At 36.0% G+C, this 16,214-nt stretch overlaps 1 protein-coding gene across 2 annotated transcripts in view; it reads left to right on the top strand.

The window, feature by feature from the left end:
- PPP4R3B (protein phosphatase 4 regulatory subunit 3B) overlaps nt 1-16,214 on the top strand; it is a 100,774-nt gene that overhangs the window by 6,168 nt on the left and 78,392 nt on the right. For both annotated transcript variants that reach the window (XM_053712021.1, XM_053712020.1), the window contains exons 3-4: nt 12,614-12,712; nt 15,301-15,924. In XM_053712021.1, the coding sequence (XP_053567996.1) occupies nt 12,614-12,712; nt 15,301-15,924 (723 nt within the window). The remainder of the gene's footprint in view (nt 1-12,613; nt 12,713-15,300; nt 15,925-16,214) is intronic.

Below are 16,214 nucleotides of genomic sequence, written 5' to 3'. Positions count from 1 at the left end.
TTGATCGCATTTGGCGGTGAAATGGTGGCATGAAATATACCAAAATGGGCCTAGATCAATACTTTGGGATGTCTTCTAAAAATATATATATATACATGTCAAGGGATATTCAGGGATTCCTGAAAGAGATCAGTGTCCCAATGTAACTAGCGCTAATTTTGAAAAAAAGTGGTTTGGAAATAGCAAAGTGCTACTTTTATTTAGTGCCCTATAACTTGCAAAGAACATGTAAACATTGGGTATTTCTAAACTCAGGACAAAATTTAGAAACTATTTAGCATGGGTGTTTATTGGTGGTTGTAGATGTGCAACAGATTTTGGGGGTCCAAGTTTGAAAAAATAGTTTTTTTTTCCATTTTTTCCTCTTATTTTATAATTTTTTTAATAGTAAATTGTAAGATATGATGAAAATAATGGTATCTTTAGAAAGTCCATTTAATGGCGAGAAAAACGGTATATAATATGTGTGGGTACAGTAAATGAGTAAGAGGAAAATTACAGCTAAACACAAACACCGCAGAAATGTAAAAATAGCCTTGGTCCCAAACGGTGAACAAATGGAAAAGTGCTCTGGTCATTAAGGGGTTAACATAGCAGCTCAATGGCATAGAGCAGGGTTAGACAAATAAAAATGTATTATCAGTAACTAGTTCTTTTTTTGCATGGACAAATTACAGTGACCAAATCTGCTCTTTCCTACATTTAGATGTGTATTATAAGGTCAAGAAATGCACATCTAGCATCTACAAACTGCCCCCCCCACCATCTTGTCAGGCTCAGGCATTGTCAAACTCTATTTAAAGTTAGTGATGGTAAACCCAAGCATATAGCAAAAGCTAGGATTTACCATCACTAAAAATAACTTTTTTTCTATCTCATTGTTTCATAAAAAACAATGTTAAACTCGCCCTATCTGAAGGAAAGACGGTCGCTAACTTAGTGTCTACCAGCCGCCCACGGCACATCTCTTTCTTCATTGATGTGATGTTTCCACCTAGACCAATAGCCAAGCGTAAATCCTATTGTTTGTTAAATGTGCTTGAAATATGTGCACCCGCTATTCAAAATCGTACAAAGCATCAAAAAAACATTGTCAAATGCTGCTCTTCACCAGCCATGTATTTTTTTTTTTTAATGGAAACACTAGCTGCTTGTGTTAACACTTCCACCTAACATTTTAAGTATATTGTATGACATTTCTATTGAAAAAAAAAAGAAAGCTTGAGCTAATGGGGATCAAAAAACCCTACAAATGTTTCCCATCTGCTTGCGGCCAAACTCTTGTAAGAAATGGGGGGGGGAAACGGCCAAGACTATAGTGCACACAAAGTATCTACATTTGTTTTGACCCTGCTTTTTCTTGTGATCACTTATTACTGAAGTATAAAAAGGAGCTATTTAACTTGTTTTTGTTTTTAAACATATTTTTAAAACAAATTTTATGTTTTATAACAAATCTGTGTAAATATTAAAATAAACCTTTCATGTGCTTTAAAAGCAAAGGTACAAGTGTATTGCATCTTTTCTTTCAAGCAACTATACAAGTTTTTGCAAAAATCAAGAATACATCCATTTGTTTGAATTGCGTGAATTATTTATTTTAAATAAGCATGAACATATGCAGATAGCTAGATATGTTGACACAAATTTGCATAAGACCCCTTCGATTTTGTAACATATTTTTTTTTTTCTTCCTTCTGGCATGGTGGGCAAAGACACTTTGCCTGTCTACCTACCTATAGCGCATTTCTTTTTTATTTTAGGGCAGTGGTGTTTTGGTATTTTTAACAGGCTAGTGCTTGACCAGTTTGAATTAGGCATCTGATGATGTCACTGACTGGGGCCATTTATGGGGTGACACCATTCCACATTTTTGGCATCCTCATCAAAGCAAGATTTTTTTTATATATGTCACAAAATACATCTTTTAAAACAATTGCCTGTTTTTACTTGAGTACAGTGTTTGACAAACAGTAACAGGTTTTCCTTTTGCTATCGTGTATGATTATGAGCCTCGATCTCTGCTTTGTCTATTTGTGACTCTTCTGTAGTCCTTTATATTGGCACTTGTTTGATACAAATGTGCCTTATACATAGCTTGTCTGAATATGAGAAGTACAGCCTTTCTTTATCTACTGACAGAGCAAGATATATTAGATCGGGGCTCGACAAACCCAGGAGCCTGGGAGCCACTGGCTCCTATGTCTGGCTCCTAAAAATATGCCTGGCTCCTAATTTTTGAACATATTCGTCAAGCACTGTATTAGATTATGTCCTTATTACAAAATAACAAATTGCTTATGATTTATTCATGCATATGCTTTTTTTTTTTTTTTTTTTTTTTTTTTTTTTATCTAGTCTGAGACACATTTCATATAATGGAGCCAGTTCCTTATACCTCAAATAATGCTATTTGTTATACTGTAGCTTCTTAATTGGTTATTCAATAGAATGAGATTGTATTATAAAATGATTGTGAAGTAAAAAATAAATAAATGACTGAACATTTTGGCTTTTAAAAATCCACTAAGCTTCTATATTTGAACTTAAGTTGCCCCTTATCTGTTTCCACTGCCGAAGAGAATCGGGGACAATAAGAGACTGTCAAAACAAAGCTGTGTGGAACATAGGATAATCTAAAAGGGATTCCACACAGCTTTGTTTGCACAAACAGATACATAGAAAACGAGTTCAAACATAGCTGTACTACTTTATAGAAACTACACCTTTTTATACTTATATTTTCAATATTTAAGCTACTATAATTGTGAAAAATACATTTACCTATCCTAAGGCTAATCTTTACTCTGAATACATCATATGTCTAACATCTATTTACTGTTTAACATCCCTTTTTATATTCTCATTTTCCTATGCTTTGCTAAGAAGTGTTTTAGGCCAAATATGGAAAAGCCATAGCTCGTTCCAGATTTAAATATTCACTGTTTTGTCCAATCCCTTTGTTAGTTTTTCATGTGCATTGAGCCATTGACCTAAACTTGGTAAACTCGGTACACCTGTTTCACGTTTAGCAACAATATAGATGATAGTGCAACAAATCATTTCTTTTAAGCTATGTCCTTTTTACTAAAGCTGCAGAATGTTGGCAGCAAACTTGGGGCAGGCATTCAGACTGTGCTTGATATTGCTTTTCTTTTTCATAGCTGAAGGTACATGGGACCTATTAAAACTCCATAAATAGACGGTAGCAGCTAATGATGCCAGAAGCGCACCTTTCGTTTAAAATAAAAAAAAAAAAAAAATTCTAATAAAACTAAAGATTTGTATCCCCATTAAGGCTAGTATGCTAATGGATCATTAACTTGAGTGTATGAGTTCAAACATTTTCCTTCTGTTTTCTCAATATCCAGAGAAACCTATCTATCCAAGAGAAAAAAATCTTCTAAAAGTGACAAGTCTGTGCCCTGTTCTAAAGCCTATGCTATTATTATACCTGCTCAGGCCTTTTCATTAAACTTTGTTTTAAAATGTTGGCATAGCCTTAGTTTTGGAAATTAAAGTTGTGGCTTTCATAAAAAAATGTCTAATTGATCAAATTCAATTCTCTGCCAGTAATTTTATCCAGCCTTCAATCCCTATACAAAAAGATTAAAGGGATACAAAACCCAATTTTTTTCTTTCATGATTCAGATAGAGCATGAGATTTTAAGCACCTTTCTAATTTACTCCTATTATTTTTTTTGTTCTCATGTTATCTTGATTTGAAAAAGCAGTACTGTAAGCTTTAGAGCCGGACCATTTTTTCACTTGCTGATTTGTGGCTAAATGTAGCAAACCAATCATCAAGAGCTACCGAGGTGCTGAACTAAAAATGGGTCAGCTCCTAACCTTTTTATTACTGCTTTTTCAAATCACGATAACATGAGAATAAAGAAAAATTGATGATATGAGTAAATTAGAAAGTTGCTTAAAATTGCATGCTCTATCTGAATCGTGAAATAAAAAATTTGGGGTTAGTATCCCTTTAATGCTCAATTTTGCATTATGGCTTCTCAAAGCCAAAACCATTCATAAGATTCTGCCTCAGCAAAGCAAACAGGATTCTATACCTGACTTCTAGATTTCCAAAAAAGGTTTCTCATGGCAGACAGCCCTGGACTTCAATGCATCATATAAGTGTATGAAAACACAAAGGTTAAACAGATTCTTTACGAACATCCATCAGTGTGATTCCGCCAAGATTATTATTAAATTGGTTTTTTTTGTTGTTTTTTTGGGATAGTAGACCTCAAAGATGATTCTGAATATATTCATATTCTGTTTTCCAATCTACATAAACCTTTTCGCCAATGAATATGAATGACCATTTTAAATTTTGTCTCTGCACTTTGGATTTTCCACTGCACTAAGAACATTCACATAAGTCTTTAGTGACCACCCATTGCAGAACTTAAATGTGTGGAAATATATCACTAGTCAGATGACGTTCTTGTGATATCGGCCTCTCTGAGAAACACACTTGCCGAAATCTAACTTTAGGGCTTGATCACCTAAAGCTCTCCGCTTTGGCAAGATTGTCATGTCAGACTTTATAAAGACAATTTTTGGCTTCAGAGTTGTTTCTTGCTATATTGTGTCCTGGATGTGAAGGAGAAACACTTTTTTCATTCTTTCTCAGTGTGCAAGTTTTTGATCTGGCCTAGTAATATCCTTTCAGACCAAGCGCAGCTTGAGACTCCACATTAGCAGGGAAAAAAAAATCAGTTTATTCTCATTTGTTCCCTCTACTTCGTCTCATTCTCTGAGTTCTCCAGATGATTCAGCACCTCTTTTACTCAGAAAAGAAGGCCCTGCATTTAACATCTTGTTGTCTGTAAAGTACCACTTGAAAAGTGTGGAATATGTGACCTAGTTATCCATTTTAAATGCCTGCAAAGCGCACTCTTGTTCTGCCCGTTACCTTGTGTTATTGCAACTGTATATGTTATCTTAATTCAACAACTTTACCACACATTTTTAAACAATGTTTTCTGCATAAAACAAATTAAATCCGTGATTCTTCTCAGCTAGTACAATGCACCAAAATTCCCTCCTTTTTCTCTTTTTTACTGCTTTATAAGCATGATGTGTGGCAGGAAGAGGATTTGCAGTCCAGGGTTATGACCCAGAGTATAATTATTTTATCTGATCAAGCGCTCACTATGTTACACTCAGGCTAAAGAATCGTACAGTATGCTGGAGACAATTACAAACACACAATTTTTTTTTTCGTCAGTGTTCCAAATTAAAGTGGACAAAATACATAACAGTAGATTACAAAGTTTGTGTATGAGACATTACTAATTTTATGTTAATTGCATTTTTTAGCTTGTGTCTTGGTGTATCTTCCCTGTAGATGTGGAAGCACATAGCTATCTTCTAAGGGATTTGTTTTTTCTTTTTTTTGATTAAAAAAAAATGATTTCTGTGAAAGTACATTTTTTTTCTTTTTTTTTTTTTTCTTTATAAATGAGGTTCAGAGATTTATAGTAATTACTTAAAGGGACAGTCAACACTAGAATTTTTGTTGTTTAAAAATATAGATAATCCCTTTATTACCCATTCCCCAGTTTTGCAAAACCAACACTGTTATATTAATACACTTTTTACTTCTGTGACTAACTTGTATCTAAGCATCTCCTGACCGCCCCTAATCACATGACTTTTAGTTATTATCTATTGACTTGCATTTTAGCCAATTAGTGCAGTGTCTGCCACTAGCCATTGGCGTGATCACAATGCTATCTATATGGCCTACATGAGCTTGCTCTCCCCTGCTGTGAAAACTAAATAAAATAGAGGCAGTCTTCAAGGGCTTAGAAATTATCATATGCACCTTCCTAGGTTTGCTTTCAACTAGAATACCAAGAGAACAAAGCAAAATTGTTGATAAAAGTAAATTGGAAAGTTGTTTAAAATTACATGCCATATTTTAAAAAAATTTTTTGGACTTGACTGTCCCTTTAACTTACTTTGGGATGAGATGAGTAGGTGTAATTTCAAAATGTCCAATGTTTTAATGTGTTTGTTTGGAAACAAATGACTGCATTTCCAAGGTTTTTAGTGATGGTGCTCTGTTCTTGTGAAGGTACAGTCTCCTGGTCTGAGATACCCTCCAGTAAATGCTGGTAGGTCTTTCGGCATCAGCTGTGAAACGTGTGGGGCTGCTGAGGGACACATGAGTTGGTCATTTTCACTAATGTGCCACTGATTAATCAAAAAATGTATGTGCTGTGCATTAGAAGTCTGGTAGTAATCATTGCGCTTTTGTGCCTCTTTGTTAAAATCGAATTTAAACCTACCAAACAGTCTTGAGGTTTACAGCACTTTGGAAAGGAATGTATGTATGATACATATGAAGCCGAAATATAAGCCATTTTTACAAATTCTTTGCTGCTCCATGTGGAGGAAAAACTATGGGGGTACATTTTTCTTTTCTCTCTCTAATCAGCATGTGCAAACTAAATGGGGGGGCATTTTCCCCTCCTAGAAAAACGTCTGTTAAAAAATAAAATGTGCATGACAAGTTTCATACATTAGTGAAAGTTTTTTCCTGCGGGTTATACTGATCACTTCCCTCAATTTTTTTTTCTTCTTAAAGGGACACTTTAGGGTCAAATTAAATTTTCATGATTCAGATACAGCATGTAATTTTAAACATTTTTCCAATTTACTTCCATTAAAAAAAATTGCACAGTCTTTTATATTTACACTTTTTGAGTCACCAGCTCCTACTGAGCATGTGCAAGAATTCACTGACTATACGTATATGCATTTGTGATTGGCTGATTGCTATCACATGGTACAGGGGGAGTGGAAATATACATAACTTTAAAATTTGTTTGAAAAAAATCTACTCATTTGAAATTCAGAGTAAATGCTATTGTATTGTCTTATCTTGCATTTGTTGATTATGCAAATCTACTGTGTTTACTGGTCCTTTAACGCTTTAAAGGGACGTAAAACCCTTTCTTTCATATAGGTGATAAGAGTCCACAATCCATTACTTCTAGCAATTACCTTTCCTTCCACTAGGAGGAGGAAAAGACTATTAAACTTCAGCTCTATAAAAACCCTCCCACCTCTATCGTGATCTTGTCTTTACCTCCGCTGGAGGTAGGTGAAGAATGAAGATGTGCAAGACTTTTTTTATTTTGGGGTTTTCTGGTAAGGACCCTGGAGTTCCCCTCTTCATTACTGACTTAGTCATAAGGAACATATTTTTAGAATTGGGCATTAAGCTTATTTTTATCCTTTTTATCTAAAAGGATAAAGATATTTTCTGACATTTTAGTACAGGAAACTTTCTTTGCTTTTGTCTTTTTCTTTCTCCAGGACATGCTTAAAACCTTCTACTGATAACGCTATCAGTTTGTTTTAGTGGGCGGCTGTATCTTATGATGGCAACATCAAGAATGCCCTTGGCCAGCTTGTTAGTGCTAGCTTCATTAGCACATATACTTTGAGCACAGAGGGATGTTAATGTGTTTTATGCAAACAGGCTGAGGTTCTCCCTCCTGCACAGTTGTGTAATGCTTGTCATCAAAAATGTATCTCTAGTGACCAACCTATTGCATCTGGCTTCTAAAGGGATTGTTTCTCATTCTGTCCTTTACAGGAGCATATGGACCCTCTCTTTATCTGAGGGGAGTACATAAAGTCCACTCTAGCAGATCTGATAGGTTCCCTTTCCTTCGTCCTTTAAAAGAAAAAGGTCAGTGTCTGATTTGCCTTCTACGAGTGCTGGTATTTATGAATCTCATTGTAAGTCAGTTATATCTGAGGGGGAAGTGTTATCTGATTTTTGGGGAGTTTGTCAGGCTTTTAATACTGATCTCCCTCTTTATTTTTATTCAAGAGTTAATCTGTTTTTTGCTTTAAGAAGTATTGCTTACTTTGAAGGCTTCAGATACTTCTGCTGGGCAGACTTCTAAGGGTCAGCTAGATACTTATTTAAAATATCAGGATAAATTGTCTGAATTTTTTCCTATTTCTATGGCTGTCTCTAAAATTTGTTCTAAGTATTGGCTTAAGCCTTTAAGTATTTTTAGTCCTTCTCTTAAATCTTGGAGAATTTGTCCTTTTCAGTCTAAAGTATAAGCATTTTGACACTGTCCCTAATGTGGATGATATTTCTACCTTAGCTAGGAAGCTTGATTCCTCTTTAAGAAAATCTTATCTCCATTCTGGTTATATTTTTAAACCTGCTGTTGCTATTGCTGTATCAGCTGCTATCTCTAGAGAATCACTGTTTTAGGTTCTAGATGAGTTTGATCTAAGAGCTTTTAGAGCTACTTAAAAATTCTCATGATTTTGTAGGTGATGCTATTCAGTGAAGCAGGGATCACTCACAGTTTTTGCAAATTATTTCCCTGAGTTCTCTTGTAAGGCAGTCTCTCCTGTGGTGGTTAGTTGCCCAGCACATTTCTCAAGGAGCAAGTTTTGCTCTTCCTCTGACTTAATTTCGACAGATGCAAGCCTGTCCGACTGGGGTGCTGAAGGAGTTTGGGCACACTGGGAGGCCAGGTTGCCAATAAATATTTAATAACATTGTGCAATTCACAAATTCACAGGACCTTTTTTTTTTTGGCCCCAGTTAAGGATAGTTTCAGTCAAAGTTTCAGCTGTGGCTTATATCAATCGTCAAGGGGGGGCTAGGAGTTCTTGGCGATGAAGGAAGTTCAGAGAATTATCATTGCCATATATCTGCTGTTCATGTTCCAATAGTGGACAATTAGGAAGCAGATTTTCTCAGTTGTGAGACTCCTTCCAGGGGAATGGTCTCTTCATCCAGATGTATTCAGTCGGATTGTGAATCTTTGGGGCCTACTCATGGCTTCCAGGTTAAACCACAAACTTCCTCAGTATTTCTCCAGGTCCATGGATCCAAGGGCTTTGGAGACACATGCTTTGATAATGCTTTGGTCGTTTCCACTAGCTTATGTGTTTCCTCCTGGTTCTGTTATCCAGAGTAATAGCCAAGATAAGGCAGGAGACTGCATCAGTGATTCTAATTGCTCCGAAATGGCCTCAAAGTTTTGGTTTGCAGATCTGGTTCAGATGTCCAGTTATCAGCCCTTTTAAGAAAAGATCTTCTGTCTCAAGGTCCCGATTTCCATCCAGATCTTAAATCTCTAAGCTTTGATGGCTTTAACGGATAGAGAGGTTTTTCTGAGTCTAGTATTCTTGTTCAAATTAGGAAATTGGTTACTAGAAGAATCTATTATAAGGTTCGTAAAGCCTTTATCTCTAGTTCTCTTCATAATTATTCTTGGCATTCTTTTAGGAGTCCTAGAATTCTTCAGTTTCTTCAAGATGGCTTGCAGAAAGGTCTCTGTTCTTTAAAAGGTCAGATTTCTGCTCTCTTTAGCAGTTTTCCTGTGAAGGAACAATCTTCCTTATTCGCATAGATTTTTGTTAAAGTGTTACCTAGAATAAAGAGTCAAAGCAGCAGTACCAATGATCTCAAACAAATAGATTAATTCCATGAAAACCAAAGACCATCAGCACAATGTTTGAAACGTCGTGCTGATGGTCTTTGGTTTTGATGGCATAAATCTATTTGTATGAGATCATTAGTGCTGCTGTTTGGACTTTTTTTTTTTTTTTTCCCTTTGGGGTGAGTACAGAACCCCCTCAGTGTGCACCGTTTGCAGGAGTGAGTGTTAGACACTTTTTGTGTTTATCTAGACTAAAGCCTGTGATCAAACCTACTTCTCTGCTTGGAAGGTGGATATTAAGCTTATTTCCTGGAAAACTTTATTGCTTTTGGCTATTTCATCTGATGGAAAAGTTATCTGCATGTTCTTCTAATCCTCATTTAATTTTTCATAAGAATAAGGCTGGTTTAAAAACTTCCTTTTTTTCTGCCTTAAAGGGACAGTAAACCTTAAAAATAATGTTATATAATTCTGCACATAGTGCAGAATTATATAACATTATTTAGGTGCTATAGCTATAAATGCCTTTTTTACCTTTTAATTTGTTAAAAAAATGGAGCTTTTACAGACCCGCTCTCTGCTGAGCGGGTCTGTTATATTTAGTCAGCGCATCGGGCCAGCTGTATAGTCACAGCCCGGCCCGACCGCGCCATAGCACTAAGTGCAGCTCGCTCCTGTCACTTGCACTGGTAAGTACAAGGTGCAGAAGGCATTTTTCTGTTGCTCTGGCCTCTTAAGTGGAGTTGACCTGCTTTTACATAAGTCACATGAATTGTTTAATCTAAGTGTGTGACAGCTCCTTCTACTGGCTCTGTAGCCACTTCCTGGGCATTGGAGAATTAGGCCTCTGCGGAACAAATTTGCAAGGCAGCTACTTGGTCATTCTTGCATACTTTTATTAAATTCTACTATTTTTTGTTTTTGCTTCATCTAAAGCTGCTTTTGGTAGGAAAGTTCTTCAGGCAGCTGTTTCTGTCTAGGATTCTAGTCTTCTGGGATTGTTTTTTTTTTATTTTTTTTATTACATTTCTAAAAAAAATAATCAAAATGAGTTTTCTGTTTTTGGGTGTTTTTTCTTTTGGTAAAGGGATATTTGTTCCTCCCTTTTTGTCTTTTATTACTCGTGGCCTCTGCTGCAGCTTGGGTAATAGTTGAAAGGAGTAATGGATTATGGTCTCATCACCTATTTGAAAGATTTTTTTTTTTCTTATCTGATAAATTCCATGAGACTTTGGTTTGGTAATCTTTGCTTCCTCCTTGTGGTAGGAAAGGTAATTTCCAGGAGTAATGGACGGACTCTTTATCATGAGAGGAATTTATTAGGTAAGAGATAAATTGTTCTTCCTTTTTTTTTTTTTTTTTTTTTTTCAAAATTCATATCAAATTTACTTCTATTCTCTAATTTGTTTTATTTTTGTGGTATCCTTTGTTGAAAGCATAGCTTGGTAGGCTTAATAGCTGCAATGCACTATTGGGTCCTAGCTGCTGATTGGTGGAGATAGGTAATATATACATTTTTAATAAATAATAATAAAAAAATATACATACATACCAACCACCTGGGTGCATCTTCTTTTAGCCAAGTAATGCTTTTTACAGAGTAGAACTTTCCTGTAGTATATCAGTCTGATCCCGCCTATTACGGTCAGTCCAGCGCCAAAATACCAGGCAATTTCTCTCTGAACAAGGAAAACGGCAACCCCAGACGATTGTTTCAGCCCGGGAAACCAGACGTGGACTCCTTGCTCAGTGTGCTTAGAGGAATATGGCTACACCTCGCTGATGAGGCACAATGAAGGCCGAAACTATCGTCTGGAGTTGCTGTGTTCCTTGTTCAGAGAGGATTGCCTGGTATTTCGGCGCTGGAGTGACCGTAATAGGCAGGATCAGACTGATACTACAGGAAAGTTCTACTCTGTGAAAAGCATTACTGGGCTAAAAGAAGCTGCACCTATGTGGTAAAACGCCTTAGAACAGGCTAACAATAGTATTTAGCCGGTTGTTCGTTCCTGTGAGTGCACTTCTCTCTCTGATCTATCTTTCTATCATCTTACACAGTGTTCTCTTTTGTCAGTTGGGTGGCATTATGAAGTAGCCGGGGGGCAGTGTAATATTTTTTTCAATTGCATTATTTAACATAAATTCATTTAATGATAATTTGTGCAATAAAAAATGTAACATTTTTAATATTAGCTAATGTTTGCTTAAAGTGATGGTAAATCCTAGCGTTTGTGAAACGCTAGAATTTACCAGTGGAACAAATAAAGGGGACTTTCAGTCACGAAGTATAAAATACTTCATACTGTAAGTTCCTTTATTTGTTTGAAGCATTCTTTGCATTGAGCTCCTCGGGCACCCCACGGCAGAACGCTATTTTGCTGTGCGGTGAATTTTCTACTTCTTAGCCAATAGCCGTGTGGGGTATCCAGCTTGGCGCCAGCTGACCCGCATGGCTATTGGCTAAGATGTGGAAAACTCGAAATGAATAAAGCATGTGTTCAGAAACCTAAATAATACAAACGCATACAGCCAGCTTGTCAACTACTCACAAGCTTGTTAGTCCTCTACTATATTAGTTCAAATGCACTTTGTATGGTCACAATGTAAGATTAGTAATTGAGGATCTCAGTGCTGCTTGCAGCACAGGGTACTATGCTAAATGTGCAGATAAGGATCTTTTTTGAACGGAGGAATATAACTTTTAGTCATTGAACGTAGCGAACATATCTAATTTTGGTTAACTGAAGAATGTTATCGACTTCTAAACAGGATTGGAGCTGGCCACTACCTTTATTCAGAAATCACCTTCCAATGCATCTTATGCATGATTGTAACCTTTACATAAGGGGGGGTGTCATATCCAGGTTGGCTTGCTTTGCTTCTTTCTTGCAATCCTGCTCTCGCAAAGGACAATATCGGAGCATTATCACTGCAGCAATGCACTACTGGAACCGAACTAAACGCAGTAACCACAATTCACCAGTTAGCTTCCAGTAGCGCACTGCTGCGTATGTGCCTACCTAGAAAAGATACCAAGAGTACAAAGTAAATTTGAGAACAGAAGTAAATTGAAGAGTCTTTTTAATTTGTATGATCTATCTAAACCTGAATTTTTTTTTAATACTTTCATTGTTAGCATTGCTTTATTTTAAATAATGTTCACTTTATTCCAGGATACCCTGATTGTTTGGTCCGAAGCAGAAAACTATGACTTGGCTCTAAGCTTTCAAGAAAAGGCTGGCTGTGATGAGATCTGGGAAAAAATCTGCCAGGTATTTTTATTTTCAAAAGTATAGTATTGGTGCAGCTAATATGCCATGCTAACTTGAGATTCTTCTTTTGAATGCTAATGGGTGTGCATTTGATTTGTTTAGAACTGCAGACTTAACACAGCTGCATAACATATACCATAATGACAGTTAAATGGATCAGTGTATTATAAAAGTTTTTTTCCTTTTAAAAGGATACTGAAAAACAAATTTCTTTCATGATTCAGATAGAGCATGAAATTCTAAGCAACATTCTAATGTACTCCTATTATCACTTTTTCACTTTTTCTTGGTATCTTTGAAAAAGCAGGATTGTAAGCTTACGAGCTGGACCATTTTTGTTTCACCTTGGATAGCGCTTGCAGATTGGTGGCTACCTTTTAGCCACCAATAAACAAGTGCTATCCAGGTGCTGAACCAAAGATGGGCCGGCTTGTAAGCTTACATTCCTGCTTTTTCAAATAAAGATACCAAGATAACAAGAAAAATTTAAATAAATGAAAAAGTGTTCAGTATCCCTTTAAACATATTGCAAAAAATCATCAAATACGTACGCACAATTTAAACGTATATACCAAATGACACATTCTTGTGCACAAAAGCAAGAATGTAAGCTTACGAGCCAACCCATTTTTGGTTCAGCATCTGGGTAGTGCTTGCTAATTGGTGTCTAAATGTAGCCACCAATTGGCGAGCGCTACCCAAGTTCTGAACCAAAAATCGGCCAGCTCCTAGGCTTACATTCTTGCTTTTTCATATAAAGATACTAAGAGAACAAAGAAAATTGATAATCGGAAGTTAGAAAGTCGCTTACAATTGCATGCTTTCTGAATCACGAATGTTTAATAATTTTGACTAGACTGTCCCTTTTTTAATTTCTACATAATCTCAGCAGGATGAAGAAAATAAGTTTAGGGAAAAATATCCCCTGAGAGGCGCTGCATTTTTGGTTGTTTTAGCCTTTCCTGAACATAGAATAAGGAATGTCACCCATTCAGCTGTTTTTAAATGGAGACTGAACACTAAATGCATTTTATGCACTTCCCTCTAATCATGGGCACTGCTATTATGGAACCTAGGTTACACTGCAGGTATCTGGAGTTACTGCAAACAGGTCAGCACTTTAAGGAAAGATAGATTACAAGATGGCAGCACAAATGACTAGAGAGTTTGTGCATATACGCAATGCTTATAAAATGCATTTTACTGCTGGGATGTCAGTTGTTTTATAAACCTTACCTATATGTACATTTTAAAGTAACAAATATAACTGTTTATATAAAATCATACAGCAAACAGAATATTCTTAATGTTCAATTAATGTAGAATAAATATCTGCTAAAGGCAACGGATGGTAACATTTTGTTGTCTCTTGTAGCAACGGTTAGTGTAAAGTGCATTTGTAAGCCTGGGTATATAATCTTTAGTACTCGGATCATGTGCAGTGAGTGCTGTTGAGGTTACAGGTGAGTGTGTGTACCCTATGCTTACTGACTCATGCATTTTATTGACTCATATCTAGTAGGTTATCTAATAAAAAATGCTGGTGACACTAGCCACTGAGATTTGTTCTGTAATATATTGTGTTGTAGCATTACAGTAAATTGATCGTCTACACCACGCTCCATTCAGTTTAGTATACAGGTTTTATCTGATCCCAAGTATCACCTTCCCTTCTGTCTGTTGCAGCTCATGCTCACCTTGGTGCTTTATTTTTACCTTTTGTAGCAGGGGGGATACATGCTAACTGCTCTCCATTTCTTTGGATTCAGAATAGAACCTATAAGCAAACAGCGTGGCACCAAGATTAGAGGGTGATAAGAAACTCCTAAGTGTGGCGGGTAGGTTTGTAACCAGTTTTAATATATCAATAAACAGCATTAATTAAATGCCCTGTTTATGCTCTGGTAATCATTTAGTACCTGGTCTTTTTAGCCATGGCCTATCAAGTCTTACAAGACTACTTCTTGTAACTGGCAAGTGTCATCCTAACTCACTAATTGCTGCTGGGGAGTATACTTTTTTTTTTTTTTCTCCTAAGTTAAGAATAGAACTAAACTAGCATTTACATATTCGTTTTTAAGTACTGAAGCTTGTATCCATCTATTAGAAGCATTTTTTAGCTAAATGAACATAAAACTCACAAAGTTTAAACTAATACTCTGATATTTGAAACTCAAGAAACTGTACTAAAAGCAAACTTTATATTATAAAATTTAATTTATACAGGTGATTTTTTTTCATGTGCCTAAATAAGGGGCCACCTTTGAACGTTTCTATAAAGATCTTTAATAGTTTGTGCTTGTAGGAGCCATGGTATGTGTGAAATTTTATGTATGAATTAAAGGGAAATTAAACACCAAATTCATGTTATAAGCAAAGTATTGATGTTATTCCCTGCCTCCCTCTAGTCATGCCACCATATTAAAATCTTGCTTTCACTGCATTCCAGTGCTGATGTGTTTGCACACATCTTCCTAACGGTGTTAAGCGCTTAATGATCTCTGGTTGTAGCAAAATATAAAATCATTCTGTAATCGGAAGTGAACTATTCATACTGAACCAAATAAATTGTTTCCTTTATCTGATAGGTTCAAGGGAAGGATCCATCTGTGGAAGTTACACAAGATCCTATTGATGAGTCAGAAGAAGAACGCTTTGAGGAGATGCCTGAAACTAGTAACTTAATCGATCTTCCTACTTGTGAACTCGATAAACTCGAAGAGATTGCTGACCTAGTTACCTCTGTTCTCTCGTCACCCATCCGTAGAGAAAAGCTAGCTCTAGCCTTGGAAAATGAGGGTTACATCAAAAAACTATTGCAACTCTTCCAAACCTGTGAGAATTTGGACAATGCTGAAGGCTTACATCATTTATATGAAATTATAAGAGGAATTTTATTTCTCAATAAAGCAACTCTGTTTGAGGTGATGTTTTCGGACGAGTGTATTATGGATGTTGTGGGGTGTCTAGAGTATGATCCAGCCTTGGCTCAGCCAAAAAGACACCGGGAATTTTTGACCAAAACTGCAAAGTTTAAGGAAGTAATCCCCATAACAGACTCTGAACTTAGGCAAAAAATCCATCAAACGTACAGGGTGCAGTACATTCAGGATGTCATCTTGCCTACCCCTTCAGTCTTTGAAGAAAATTTTCTTTCTACTCTAACTTCGTTCATTTTTTTCAACAAAGTGGAGATTGTCAGCATGTTGCAAGTAAGTGGGTTTAAAAAAAAAAAAAAAGTATGCATTTATTGGGAAGTAATCATGATTTTGTTTAACACAATCTTTGTGAAATCTTTTTTTTTTTTTGTTTTTTTTTTTACACATCTGCCATCAATAATTTAATATTTTATGACGACGTGTAAAAATAGATCAATAAGGAAATGTTTGTTTCTAACTTCAGCTTTTTACAGCTGACTAAACTAAGAAAGCATGTCTTCCTTTCAGTTGCTCAGGTTTGCTTCTGTTAATACATTTCTTTTAAAATATGTATCTATATGAAA

Source organism: Bombina bombina, chromosome 4 (genome assembly GCF_027579735.1).
Source record: "Bombina bombina isolate aBomBom1 chromosome 4, aBomBom1.pri, whole genome shotgun sequence".
NCBI classification, from domain to species: domain Eukaryota; kingdom Metazoa; phylum Chordata; class Amphibia; order Anura; family Bombinatoridae; genus Bombina; species Bombina bombina.
The sequence above is the reverse complement of the archived record's forward strand: the minus strand, read 5'-3'. Positions and strand labels throughout refer to the sequence as shown.